This window comes from Eurosta solidaginis, chromosome 1, assembly GCF_040869045.1.
Source record: "Eurosta solidaginis isolate ZX-2024a chromosome 1, ASM4086904v1, whole genome shotgun sequence".
Classification (NCBI taxonomy): domain Eukaryota; kingdom Metazoa; phylum Arthropoda; class Insecta; order Diptera; family Tephritidae; genus Eurosta; species Eurosta solidaginis.
The window spans coordinates 277557218-277572387 of record NC_090319.1 but is presented as its reverse complement, the minus strand read 5'-3'; the positions used below and the strand labels follow the sequence as shown (position 1 = coordinate 277572387).

The 15170-nt window shown below is 34.8% G+C and overlaps 1 protein-coding gene across 2 annotated transcripts in view; it reads right to left on the bottom strand.

Moving 5' to 3' along the window:
• The window catches only part of cindr (CIN85 and CD2AP related), a 248553-nt gene extending 234036 nt beyond the window's left edge, over positions 1 to 14517 (bottom strand). Inside the window, exons 1-2 of one of the 2 annotated variants that reach the window (XM_067760891.1) lie at positions 14436 to 14459; positions 13351 to 14378 (exon numbers count right to left, since the gene is read on the bottom strand). In XM_067760891.1, the coding sequence (XP_067616992.1) occupies positions 13351 to 13372 (22 nt within the window). In that variant the 5' untranslated portion in view covers positions 13373 to 14378; positions 14436 to 14459. Of the gene's footprint in view, positions 1 to 13350 lie in introns of both variants that reach the window. The other variant, XM_067760890.1, reaches the window with a different exon arrangement.
• Positions 14518 to 15170: the final 653 nt, after the last annotated feature.

Sequence of the window (15170 nt, the reverse complement as noted above, 5' to 3'; positions counted from 1 at the left end):
CATTATAAAGTTCATTTTGATGCAACATACGTCTATAGATTCACCCGGTATGTTGTCAGATAAAAAAAATGGAAGGACTTAAAGAGAAGAGCTTAAATTTCCGGTGAACGCAGTTCTAAATGTCAAAAAACCCTAACTCACAGTAGAGAAAAGCAATGTCCCCAAGGAGACGTGCGTCAATTTGTCAAAACTTCGCTCTGGTTACTGTGATTGGTTGAACTCTTATTTATCCAGAGCCAACCCCGACATACCCAATGACACCAACCATCTTTTCAATTGTAATGTTAAACCAACGCTTCTAACACCCATATCTTTTCGATCCAGCCCTGTGGAAACTGCAAGTTTCCCGGACTGCCATCAGAGGATATTGATCACATCCTTTTGGATTGGTAGAAGCACTGCTACACCAGCTTAATTGAGAGCACGAAATTTCAAGCGGTTTAGAAGGGCCAGGGTTATACCAATCCCTATCGAAATCAATGTTCGAATGAACTTCTCATAGAACTAAAATTGAATCCAAATTTGATCAATGTCAGCTATAGCTCTTAATCTTCACGAATGTCATAATATTGCTGTCAATAAGTTCTGTTCAATGAAAAGTTGATTCAATAACAAATACATGCGTTAAAATTGTGAACTGTTTTGTAAATTCTTTGACAGAATTAAATGTAACTAAGACGAAAAACAAAATTAACAAATTTTATATCAAATTAAAAAGCTTTTTACACAATTTTCATTGGAGCTTGTACTTGATTAAAAATTTGGTCATATATTTAAAAAATATATAAGGAAGTTGAAGAATAATAAATAGTTGATGGAATAAAATAAAGTATTGGGTAAAGACATCAAAAATTATAACAACAAAATGTTTGAAAATACCATTTTTTTAGGAAATTGATTCATGTGAATTTTGTGTGTGATGCAGTTACTCCTTTTACCATATATACATTGAGACATTAGGACGCGATTTAAGAAAAAAATATCGATGTCACATCATTAAGGCCTTTTTGTTATCCGTTTTTTGGCAAAACATATTTTTTGATCTAACCACCTTGGGATGCGCAGTGGTCGGTTCCATAGGCCAAAAATAAAAAAATCAAAGTGAAAAGTTTGTCACCTAATGTGTCGTTAGTGTCTTTTATTAGAACAGCCTTTTAAAAGGTATATTTGTTTTTGTTGTATTCGAACTTTACTCTTTAAGAATAGGTTCCAAAGTGAGGTTATGGTATTAGTTGGTTTTTGCAGTGTGAGCAAGTTAAAAATAAAGTGCAAGTATAAGCTAGTTCAAAATACATAAAATATCATTGTATTGAAATAAAAATAAAACAAAAATTTTAAACACTTCCTTTATATAAATGGACAAAAATCAGCGAAAAATGTATAATTATATAAAGACATATTCTTGCTAAACTTTGATTTTTAAATTTTCACATAGAAATGTAAAAAAATAAAAGTGGAGCGCATATTACTTGGATTGGAAAGTTGGTAGGAAAGGAGATATTATTAGTCAATCAATTGCGCGCCAACTTTATATTTTTACTTCTTATAAATATTTTTGCAATTTTTTGTATTGTGTCATCGGCTGTCATCGACCTCTCAATTAAGCTCTAAATATTTAGCCTCTGACTCATTGATTTTAAATTATTATCTAATTTTTTCGATCCGTGCGCCACCTTACGGAATATTTTTCTCCTTTTGTTCCTTTGTCACACGGTGTCTTAGCCTGTGTCTGAGGTTTCATTTGTTTAGCTCAATGAAAAGTTACTTTAAAGTCGATCTCAAAACACCAAATTTCGAAATTCTTATCTAAATATTTCGATCCGTGCGCCACCTAACAGAATTTTTTTCTCCTTTTCTTAAATTTTCTCGGCATCTTATCCTATCTGTGAAGTTTTACAGTTGTAGCTCAATGAGAACTTGCATAAAAATCAATCCCGAAATTGCCTCCGTTTCGCACGACTTTTCTAAATATCTCATCCCGTGCGCCCCCTAGCGAATCTTTTTGTATCGTGTCATCGACCTCTGAATTAAGTTTGAAATTTCAAGTATCTAGCTCATCGAGAAGTTACCTAAAAGCTGGTTTGCAAATTTTCAAATTCTTATCTATTTATTTCGATCCGTGCGCCACCTAACGCATTTTTTTCCTTTTGTTGCATTGTCACGGTGTTCTAACCTATGTGTAAAGTTTCACGTTTGTAGCTCAATGAGAAGTTACTTAAAAATCGATTGCAAAATTTCTATGAAAAGCGGACAAACATTCAACCGACCCATGGTTCAACTATATACAGGTTGGCTCATCTGTAAAGCAACAAAATATGTCTGTTCAAATTGTCAAAATGTGTGTATTGGTGTTGGTGCGAATGATATGGAATGGAAACATAAAACTTAGCAGTTTTTGTATGTGTAAGTAAAATGTTGCCAATGTGTTGGTTTCATTTTGAGTTTGCCATCTCCTTTTGACAATCCCTTCGACCATGCAATGACATAAATAAAATCAGCTGATCAGATGAGCCAACCTGTATAATTGAACCATGAACCGACCTAAAATAAAGGAAGTAATAAATAAAAATGAATATTGAAGTCAAAGGTATTTACTTCATTTTGAAATAAGTTTAGCGTCTTTAGCTTGTTGTGTTTTTTTCTTTGTTATTTAAAGTTTCACCAGTGCCTTTATTAGTGTTTATTTGCACAAATATTTAAATTCCAGCTAAAATTTTAGTTGAATTCCTCACCGATACTCATGTTAGGACTTATATCTTATTATTAGTCAAAGTTTTAAGATTCTAAAGTGTTAACATCAGCTGCACATTCTGCCACTAACTATGTTTTGCGACAGTTTTCTGATAAATTATTGTCGTATGTTATATGTACTCACATGTAACATACGACATTATTTGATCCAGTCGACGATATGCAAATGTAAACTTTTGGGTGGTTGTGGGTCGGTATGGAGGTATCACCCGCACCAATTTTATGAAAAAATAATTCTCACATATTTGTAAAGCCGTGAACAACTTTCACGTTGATATCTCTACTGGAAGTATTTTTGGCCACCAACTCCATATGAGACCGACCAGTGTGGGATGGTGTATTTTCTTGTTAGCAAAAATTGTTTATCTATAAATATAAATAAGGTGCACCCCAATGTATATGCGTATCCATATATGAATTATCAACGAATATCTACATATGTATGTATGTATGTATGTACATATGAATAGGACATTTGGCTGATTTTGTCAATGAACATAAAAGTTGTTTGTGGTGCATCAATAACTGTTATTGAACTCGTATTAAGGTGTGTAGGTGGTTTTGCCATAAGTGTAAGCAATCAGATTATAAGCTTGACACATTTGGGTCAACGATTGAAATAGGCCAATGAAATAACAAGCAAAAATACAAATTAATATTTTTGATTACGGTGAAACCTGACTTCCGTGAACACCGTAACACAATATAAGAGAGATATTCAACAATAGTTTAGCCTTCTGAATTAATTTGATATTCACAGCTTCTAATTACATAACTCGAACAAAAATGTGTTATTATTTCCATATTTGTATGCAATGCGTTTATATTGGCAGTAAAAACATTCCGAAATCGTTTTTAAACTAACCGGAAGCTAGCTTAGGGGAAACCATTCAAAAACGTATGAAGTGTATTTTGTTATTGTAGAAATCGTATCGAATTAGTTGTGGATGTTGTTACGTTAAGTTATTCGTCCCATTTAATGGGTACGACCACACACAAATTGTCATCAAAATCCTCTAACAGAAGTCAAATTAAACTGGCCGTTTCAACAAGGACGGACCATAGGGAGATGGTTGGCGTCATGTGGGGACACATCGCATGCATGCAGGACATACATTACGTTTGTCGGAATTGATTCTGGACAAGTAAGAGTTTAACGTGTTACAGTATCCAGACGAAGTTGGGTTAGGCTGACTCGTGTCCCCCTTGGCAGAGTGCTTTCATCTTCTGCAAGAATAGTATACAATAATATTGATTATGGCGTTCACCGGGAGCTACTGACAATTCGTTTACCGTTTCTCTGTGAATTTTGCCTAGGACCTCCTTATGCTCGTCTGAATCAAACGTATGTGTTGACAGGTGCCGGATCTCATCATAGTGCTTATGAGGATCTTCCCTTAACCCTCTTGGAGGCGGGGCTAGATCAAGCAATTGATTGTTAGGGTGTTCCGGTTTGTGACAATTTGGCAAAAACTGCCTGTTCAGCATTTCGCTGCGCTCTTTAATGTTTAGCTTTTTGGCCTTGCTATGTAGGTGGCGTTCGGGAGTCAAAAGGTTATCCCGTGCCAATTATGATTGTAGCATTTTAACAGGCCTGCAGCTTTTTTCAGTATGTGTTTTTAAGACAAGACGAGCACACTGGCGACGCGTAGCACATTAGCCGCCGACCAATTACATTGTACGTGGTTAGCAACGTTTCTTTTTCCTAAGTGATGGCGGTAAGCGACTTGAGGATTTTATTACGCCTCGAAGTGACAGTATTATCGAACATTACCCCATAAAAAATTAAAATTAGATAAACTGAATATAGGATGGGAAAGGTGCAAAGTATACGATGGTGTTGATATAACAATGTGTTTTAAATGTAAAGGATACAACCATAAAGCTAGTGAATGCAAAAATGAAGATGTTTGTAGCAAATGCTTGGGTAAACATAAACCCATGGAGTGCAAGGAACAACCAAAAAACATGTGCATAAATTGTATTAGAGCTAATGAGAAATTAAATCTAGGGATTGATACCAATCACCCTTGCAATAGCAGACATTGCCCTGTCTACTTAAAACACTTAAATGTAAAAAACAAAGGCTAGGATACTAGCAACTAACAATCAGGCCACTGGCTCACCTGGACCATGCTAATGTTATGCAACGTAGAGTATCAAAGTACCAAAAACGATCCACAAAGGACATCAACAACGACTTTAAATGCATCTATTTAAACATAAATAGCCTAGTAGCTAACAAATCAGAGTTGGAAGTGTTGGCGGAAGTTCATAGACCAGGCATCATACTGTGCTCTAAAACTTGTACAACCATAGATATTCTAGACTACTCACGAACGTACGTACCAAAAACGTGTCAGCTGACACGACCTCTCTTATGAGTGTGCAATGTAAACGAAAACTCACCGACGTGCAACGCCCGTACGTACGTAGCCCGGAACGTAGAAATCAAAACAATTTTGATTTTTTCCGTAAGAACGTGTCAGCTGATCGCTCTCTCACTAGACAGAGTTGCCTAGTAAACTTTTGTGCTCTAATTTTTGACCGTTTGCAGTTTATGCAAAAACACCTAATTAAAGTTTAAAAAATTGTGAAAATAATTCGAAATAATTATGTAAAAGTGCAGATTATAAATATGTAATCTATTTATATTTATTTAATATTAATTCGAGCCTTTTACAACATCAAAAATTTAATTGGAAAAAGTTGATGTTTCCATAAGCATGCATTGCAAATGGTCAATGGCAACAGTGCTTATCTGTAAACAATACACACACAAATATGTTATGTACATGTACACAGACGCACACATTTATTCCTACGGGCTTGAGGGCTCGGTCAAACGTGTTTCGTACGACAAACGTCCGTACGTACGGCACACGTCGGTGGGTAATTGCCGCTTTAAGCGAAGCAGCGAGCAGGTCTGTGATGAATTGAAAACAAACAAGGATGACAATAAGAAAATGATTGAAGAAATAAGTAAAGAGAATAAAAAAATGTGCAATGAAATAAAGAAAAATGTTAATAGTGTTGAAGCCAAAGTGTCACACGCAGCGATAACAAAAAATGATGGACAAAAAAAAGAAGTGTTGCCAGACATTAGAAAGAATCATTCCTTAATTGTCAAGCCGAATAAAAGGCAAAATATAGAAATAACCAAAACTGACCTAAACTCGAAATTTGATCCTAAAGGGCTGCAAATAACTAATATAGTAGCAAGGCAAAGCGGAGTTGTTATTGTTGAAAGCGAAAATGGCCATGAGCGTGCCAAAAAAAAAATGCCATTGAGAATAATCTGGGAAATAACTATGAGGTTAAGATTCCCAAAAAAGTGAAACCAGCAGTCATGGTGACTGGTATAAATTTTAAATATAGCGACGAGTAACTGGTGCAAAGAATTAAACGCCAAAACATTTGTTTAAGTGAAACGGACATCAAAATTGTTAAGCAATATGAAGTGAAAAAGAACGCGAAAAACTATTATAATGCCGTGATAGAAATGAATGTTGAAGCGTTCGCAAATGTACTAGCTGGAGAAAGGCTTAATGTAGGTTGGGAACGTTGCCGAGTATATGATGCAGTGCAGGTTTTGTGTTGTTTTAAGTGCAAAGGTTTCAATCATAAAGCTAAAGACTGTAAAGAAACGGAAGTGTGCACTAAATGTCATGGCGCCAATTCTTCCAAAGAATGCAATGAGAGAGCAATTAATAAATGTATCAACTGCATTAAAGCAAACAAAGATCTAAATATGGGATTAGATATAAACCCCGATACTATGGATAGATTTTGCCCTGTATATCAGCAGAAGCTGAATGTTAGGAAAAAATATATGGCATACTAGGAACAAACCAAATATACTGTGACTATATCACGGAAAACTAAAGCGTATATTACACGTACTAAGGAAGGCTGTATACTGCAGTGCATATATCTTAATATTAATAGTGTCACGGATATTAGCATCACTAAGCTATACCATCACTAAGGCGATGCTAAGGCCATGCCAAGCAGTATTTACGTCAATAATCAAATCATGTATACACATATATAAGGCAGCCGAAAGAGATGTCACACACAGATGCATTTACTTATACGCCTATGTGTGTGCGAGAGACTGTAAACTGCAAACTCACATACATCTGAGAGGCGCTGAAAGTGATTCACACAGTAGGCACACGGGCGGTGTGTTATTTTATATACATGAACAAGTAGAATTCAACGTTGTATGCAATAAGTCTTTCGACATAAACATATGGTGTATTATTATAAAAATTAAAAAATGCGCTCTAAAGTGGAAACTTGGAGTAATCTACAGCTCACCTAGTAGCAGCGATGCAAATTTTGTTAAATATTTAAATGAGATCGTCACAGAGCCCTTAAAGATTCGGATAATAATCTAATTATTGGGGACTTTAATATAAACATGAATATACCATCCACGTACTCTAACCAGCTTAGAAGTGTGTTTGCACAATGACCATGGTACAAAAAATTGATTTTAATACGAGAGTAACGGAGCACTCAGCTACAAAAATTGACCTACTATTTGCCAATAATGACCAGATCAAAATTGAACGTGCCAGCGAATATAAAATATCTGATCATGAGACAATCTGCTTTCAGATACCTACTTCAAAATATTGCAGAATGAGAAAATATGCTAATGCCGTCTGTTGGGAGAACTACAGCGCGGAGAACCTGATAAATCTGCTGCGGATATGTGATATAAGTTCTATATCTAATATAGTGTTAGAAAATAGGGTTCAGGCTTTGAATGATATCTTGTCTGAAGCCATGCAAACGTTGACGTACGAGAAGAGGATCAATATAAAATTGCGAAATAAGTGGTACGACCGTGAACTAACAGTACTACATAAACGAAAATTTGAATTATATAAAATTGCGATTAGCACAGGTCACTGGGATGATTATAATGCCGTTAAAAAAATATATAAAAAAACTATAATACTTAAAAAGAAGAAATACATGGAAGATCAAGTGATTATTAATAAAGGAAATCTGAAATCCATGTGGAAATGTTTGAAAGATGCTGTGGAACTTGCAGATAATAAAGAGCATATTAAAAAAATAGAATTTAACGGTGAATGTCTAGAAAATAGCAACGATATAGCTAATGTGTTGAATTGTTACTTTGTTCAGAGCATAATTCAAATCAATGATAGTATTGAAACAATTTAACTTGTTGATGAAAGTGAAACAACCAACTCGGTAGCAACATTTGAGCTCACCAGTATCGAGTTAGAAGATATATTGAACATAACAAAATCATTTAAAAACAAATATGGTGGTAAAAACCTATTGTCAGAGGGTGTTATCAAGGACTCTATGGTGTACATTGCACACTTATATAAGGACATTATAAACGAATCGTTTGATAGTGGCATTGTTCCCAGCTGCTGGAAGATATCCACAATAATACCAGTGGCAAAAGTAAAAAATACAATGAAACCTGACCAGCTGCGTCCGATTAATACCCTACCTATTGATGAAAAAATTATGGAAACAGTGGTAAAAAAGCAACTAGTAGCATACCTAGACGATCATAATATAATCATACCAGAGCAATCAGGCTTCAGGAAAGGCCACTCCTGCGAAACAGCATTGAATATGGTAATTGCAGAGTGGAAAGAGGCTGTTGCTGATAAAAAGGTAGTAGTATCTTGCTTCTTAGACTTAAAGAGGGCGTTTGAAACAATCGATCGAAATGAATTGCTGAAGTTAATGGATAAAATTGGGATCAAGGGAAAAGCTTTGGAATGGTTTCGTAGTTACCTCAGTAACAGAAAGCAGAGGACGGTAATTGGAGACGCAGTTTCATCGGTTGTTGATGTTAACATTGGGCTGCCACAAGGCTCAGTACTTGCTCCGATATTGTTTATAATTTACATCAATGATATAAAAACTTGCTTGAGAAATTGTAAAATAAGTCTTTTTGCGGATGATGCATTAGTTAGCATTAGTGACAAAAATGTAGATTGCGCTGTCATGAAAATACAAGAAGACTTAAATAATTTATTAAGGTGGCTATGCAGTAGAAAGCTAAAACTTAATATTGATAAAACTAAGTATATGATATTTAACAAGAACCATAATAATTTAATCCAGTCTAGTCTGAAAATAAAAACCAATGCAATTGAAAGAGTAGATCAAATTAAGTACCTAGGTGTAATAATTGATGAGAAACTAAGTTTCACAGAACACATGAATCATTTAGAGAAGAAAATTGCACAGAAAATAGGATTTATGTATCGAACATGTAAGCATATTAGCCAACATCATAAAATATTAGTATATAGATCAATTGTAGAACCACATTTTATTTACTGCCCATCAATACTACTAGTAACAAATGATACGTTAATTAATAAGGTCCAAATACAGCAAAACAAAGCAATGCGTTTGATACTAAAATGCTCTTATAGAACATCAAAAAGTATTATGCTTCCTATGTTAAATTGGCTTAGTATTAAGCAATTAATCTATTATTACTCTTTGAAGTTTATACATTACATAACACAGGGAATGTTACCAAATTATCTGAGTGATAGGATACAGTACAATCATGAGATCCATAACTATGGAACTAGGAGTAGCAGAAATTTAAGACTGCCCAAAGTAAGAACCGAGTTCGCAAAAAAGACCTTAGAATACGTAGGCTATAAAATGTATAATGAACTACCAGCAGAGATAAAAGACTGTGAAAACGTTGTTAAGTTTAAAAAAAAACTATTTCTATATTGTAAAAATTTAAATATTTAATACTAGTGAAACAATAAATTTACTCATTTCTTTTTAATGAAATAGTTTTAAGAAACAATTATGAATTTTGTAAATTTTACTATACAATGAATTAGGCTTTTTTGGCCGTAATAAATATAATAATAATAATAATAATGAATAAATGGTATGATAGAGAATTGGCACAAATGAATAAATATAAATACAATATGTACACGCGTGCGTTACAAACTGGAGAGTGGCATGAATATAAAAATATAAATAGGTCTTACAAAAAATTAGTCAAATTAAAAAAATAAAGTATATGGAGAATAAAATCACTTTGAATGAATATAATGCTAAAGAAATGTGGAAATATCTCAAACAAACGGTCAACCAAACTAAAGATAACGAAGGGATAAAAAAGGTGATACTGGATGGCATACTGGTTGAAAACGAAACCGATCTGGCGAATGGTCTAAATAGATTTTTTGTAAACAGTGTGATTGAAATTAATAATAACATCGAAACCTGTCAAGTAGCACTAGAGGATACACAAGTCCATTCAAAATTAAAGTTTGCTGAAATTACCACCGATGATGTTATTAATATCTTAACAGACTTTAAATATAAAATAGGTGGAAGAAAACTGCTATCCGAAGGTGTACTAAAAGATTGTATATCGTATACCGGATATTTCTATGCTCAAATAATTAATAACAGCTTAGAAGATGGTGTAGTACCTGAAATGTGGAAAACGTTAAAAAGACAATGCAACCTGAAGAACTTAGACCCATAAATACCCTGCCAAGTGATGCTAAAATTCTCGAAGTCGTTGTTAAGAATCAGTTGGTGAATCATCTTGAAGTAAATAATATACTAGTCTACCAACAGTCAGGATTTAGGAAAAAACACTCCTGTGAGACAGCGCTGAACTTGGTGATATCTGATTGGAAAGAAGAGCTAAACAACAAAAAAGTAGTGGTTTCAGTTTTCCTTGACCTCAAAAGAGCTTTTGAAACAGTGGATAGAGAGATATTAATAAAAAAAATGCAGCGGATTGGCATAACTGATATTGAACTTAAATGGTTCCGCAACTATTTGAAGCAGAGAAAGCAGAAAACAGTTATAAATGCTGTGACGTCGGATGAATTAGAGGTACCCATAGGGTTACCTCAAGGCTCAGTATTGGCACCTATATTATTTCTTATATACATAAATGACATAGTCAATGCTATCGAAGGTTGTGAAATTAGACTTTTTGCGGATGATGCATTAATTATGATAAGTGAAAATAATATTAATACTGCACTCGCCAAAATGCAACATGAAATAAATAACTTGTATAAATGGTTGTGTGGTAATAGACTGAAACTAAACATAAATAAAACTAAATATATGATAATAACAAGGAGGAATATCAATGAGGAGGATATAGCCGAGCTAAAAATAAATGATGAAATCATACAAAGAGTTAACAGTATAAAATACTTAGGAATAATAATTGATAATAACCTCAAATTTGAAGATCATATAAATTATACAATTAAAAAAGTTGCTAATAAAATAGGAGTGATGCAGAGAACAACGAAATTCATTCAGAAAAAGTACAAAATAATCTTATATAAATCAGTTATAGAACCGCACTTCGTGTACTGCCCGTCCATTCTATTCATAATATCGGATAAAGAAGGAGACAAGCTCCAAAAGCTTCAAAATAGATGCATGAGATTTATTCTTCAGAAACCTAGAGAACGGCTGACATGTTGAAGACTTTAGACTGGTTAAGTGTGAAACAAAAGATTTTTTTCCACTCCATGAAATTCATATTTAATATCAAACATGGAAATGTACCTGAGTATTTAAATAAAAATATAGCATTAGTTGAGCAAACTCACGACATAAATACGAGGAGCAAACATAATTTCAAATTGCCGTTTTTTAGAACTGAAATTGATCAACAGAACATTTTCTACAAGGGTCTGAAAAGTTACAATGATCTGCCTATGGATATAAAAAGTTGCAACCAAATAACAGTATTTAAAACAAAATTATATGAATATTGTAAAACCTTAGCTATAAGATAAAAAACTGTAATATTTTCAAATTTACGAATTAGGCTTCTGGCCGTAATAAATAAATAATTTTATCTAATCATAATCTAAGATCTTTGTATAGGTATGCCTGTCGTAAGAGGCGACTAAAATACCAGATTCAAGGGGCTGTGTTGCCAGCGCAATATATAGCTTCTCCAAACCCAATTGTCAACCTCACCTATCCGTGGCGAATCCTGTTTCACTAACAGACGAGGCTCTGGCGACCACAATCTCCTCATGGAACTTGGCGGTGGGGAGGGAGGGATGACCTGAAGGTTTAATGTGGCCATATAAATCGTTCCCGAGATGGTCGGGCTAGCACCTATATGGTGCTGTGTTACCGGAGCGTGCCGGATCTGTATCCGGAAAAGGACGATCACATCGATAACACTCCCCAAAGCCTTCGGGGAGAAATCTTATCGCTACAACTACAACAACATCTTTGTGTAGTTGCTCAATCAGCTCCTTCCACGTCGTAAATAGGTTGGCCGTGGATTTTGTCGTACCCCTTGTTTAATTCTTTAATTCTACTAGGGTTTGAGTTTCGTTCCTAAATTGAACTCGCTTGCCGGTCATTTAGGTAATTTTCGTCCATATTTTTTAGACAAGGGAAAACGAGCGAGTATTGTATGTCTTGTAGTAGCGTGCCGTGGCTGACTGTGTCTAAAGCTATTCACTGGTCAAGTGCCACGGACACGGTCTTGTGATGGGATTTTTCCTGATTTAGCGCGCAATTTCTCAGTGTATTTATGGCGTTTAGCGCGGTGGTAGTGCTATGCATTTTGTGGAACCCCGGTTTCCCATGTCTTCGCTACTGGCAAAAGGAGTTATATGGATCGATATAACTCGCCTTCTTGCGCTGGTTTCCTCCCCAAAGTAAGTTAAGGGAAAATAATTATATTGACCCCTTTGGAACTTTCTATTTCCTGCCACCTCTTCCTTATATAGTCAATATTTTACAATTAGATTGGGTAAGCTGGGAAGTTATGTATTGCGTTTAACAACCGTTAGAATTCCTGTATAAGAGCTTTCACTGTATAACAACAATCACGAATCAAAAACATTAAAAAAATTTTATTTTATGTGAATGGATCACATATCCAAATTTAAACAGCACTTGCGTTGTGAACAAAATACAACGTTGATTCCTCAGCTGGCCAATTTAGCGAAGTTGATAACACTACTGAAGCGTTAAGTGCCTACTTAAATATAAGATTTAAACAAAAGTAGATAATAACGTAAAAACACAATAATACATATATAACGCCGGTGGTATAAGGGGCTTAGAATATGTCCGCGATAAATTTTAAGAGCCAACTTAACACCATAGACCCGAAGGTTGGGGAGTATTATCGATGATGATGGCCCTTAGCTTTGGATTTTATTCGCTCTTACGATATGCATGCCTACCACAAAGCTTCTTCTAAGCTATTCGAAAACAGGATCGTTCCAAATGCATTTTGGCTTTCAATTTGTACGACTAGCCTTGTCGAGATAGGCTGGTACAAACAAAAATCTATAGCAATTACTCATTAAAGCGCCTTGTTGAGAAGTGGTGAAGGTGGTTTTAAAGAATATTCTTAGAACTGTAGAAGTCCTAGCAGTTGAGTTGACTAAGTGATTTAGTTATCCCTATGCACTTGTATTAATAACATAAAGGGAATCTTATTAAATAAGCTACTTCTGTATTTGTTAACTAAAAAATGAAAATTGTTTAAGCCCCCTAGATATTAAAGTATAGGTGTTTATAGTGGAAACTCACCTCCTCTCGATGCAACGTCCATGCTGTATGTCAAGGGTAGAGCGGGGCAAACGTAAACTCGTACTTATTGTATCAATGTTTTGTTTAAAAGAAGCAGCAGGAGTGCAGAAATGTTCGGATCCAGCTCAAGATAGCTTGGTTTGGCTCAAATCGAGGTAGGTATGTAGTTCACTATTCGTTTGTATGTTCGCCTGGTTGATTAGCAGTTTAAGTTCTTCAACGTTTCGGTTGTACAAGACTACGTTAGCTTTTTTGTGCGAATATTCTTAAATGAATCACTTTATACACATATAAACCTACACACATATTTATCTCCGTTTATTTTTAGGTAACTAACAAGCGATATGGTATACTTTTATTTTACACTAATTCAATCGCTCTTTTTTACAAATTTGTCGCTCTATTTATCTCTTCGCGTTATACTTTTCGCTGTTATCTTCTTTGTTTCACTTCTTTCAGTGATATATTTTTTTTAAGTACAAAAACTTCCAGTTGTATGGAGCTACAAGGAAACGCATCAAAGCACCCACTTCGTTGTCATCAGACACTCGTTCTCAACACTCAAATATTTCATTAATTCACGTCACCGCAGCCGGGACGTAAAGAACAATGCGGAATCCAATAATAAAAGCTATGTGGAAACGCGCAATGAAATGACCAAACCAGCCGTCCCATGTTGATTATTCCATGTACATGACGCGCAACAATCGGACACACAGAAAATGAGAATACAAATGGCCCTCACTGGGTAGGCATATTTTTTCAACTCTTTAGCATTGATCGCCTTTCTTTTGTGATTTCTAAATTAGAGCATTTATGAAAATTAACATGCTTTAATGCAAGCAAATATTTTCATATTAGCTGAAAACTGGGCCTAGGAAAAGTGCATTATGTCCTCAATTTTCCTTTGTTATTGATTTTCAAGCTTTTCACACCTTTTTCACGCTTCTTCAGCCTTCAAAATTTAGAATTCAGCACTTCGCTGCATACTTCTTTCTTTATGTGTGTATTATAAATATTAAAGACATCTGTGAATAAATATGTAGTTTTTTGCACTTTCAGAAATAATGAACTTTACAATTTACTTGTTTTTCTCCAGCTAAATTGAGAATAAAAATGCATTCTTCCGCTGCCAATATAATACGACATATTTTTTTTACAATTGTCACCAACACTGGAATATTTACTGGAAAGTGGTAGCGCAGGGTTGATATAACCAATTGGAAATGGGTTGGCTTAGTATTGCCATTCAAAAGTTTTTTTCATATGTAAAACCATTGTGAATTTATCTATTATATCCCTGCAAAATCGTTGGTTCATGTGGTCCCCTGGAGTAATTACCATTTTACTCCACTGTAAAGAAGCAATGGACCAACTCATGTTTCTACACGAACACATTGTAAGTCGATTATTGCCCGTTTTTAACGATTGTAATCACTACACGATGTTTATTGGACTGTGGGTACGCCATGGATTACTCTGATGTAATGCGAAGCTGAAGTATATGGTCCAGTCTTAGGATACCGCAATGTTAATTGGACCATATTTTTTGTATGAATTGTAGTTAATTTTGGAGTACTCGGTTGGTCCATAGCGAGTACTCCATACATGCATGCATGGAGTACTCGCGATTTTTGCAGGGATATAAATATATATTTATCCTCTTGGGCTAAGCAAAATTTTTAAAAGATGTAAATGATGGAATATACCAGTCAGTGAGGATAAGGCAGGTGTGATATCTTCTGAATAGACGTCAAAATTGCAAAGAGAATGCATCACCTGATTTTTAAAGTGATTATCGTGATTTCATCCTGTATCTC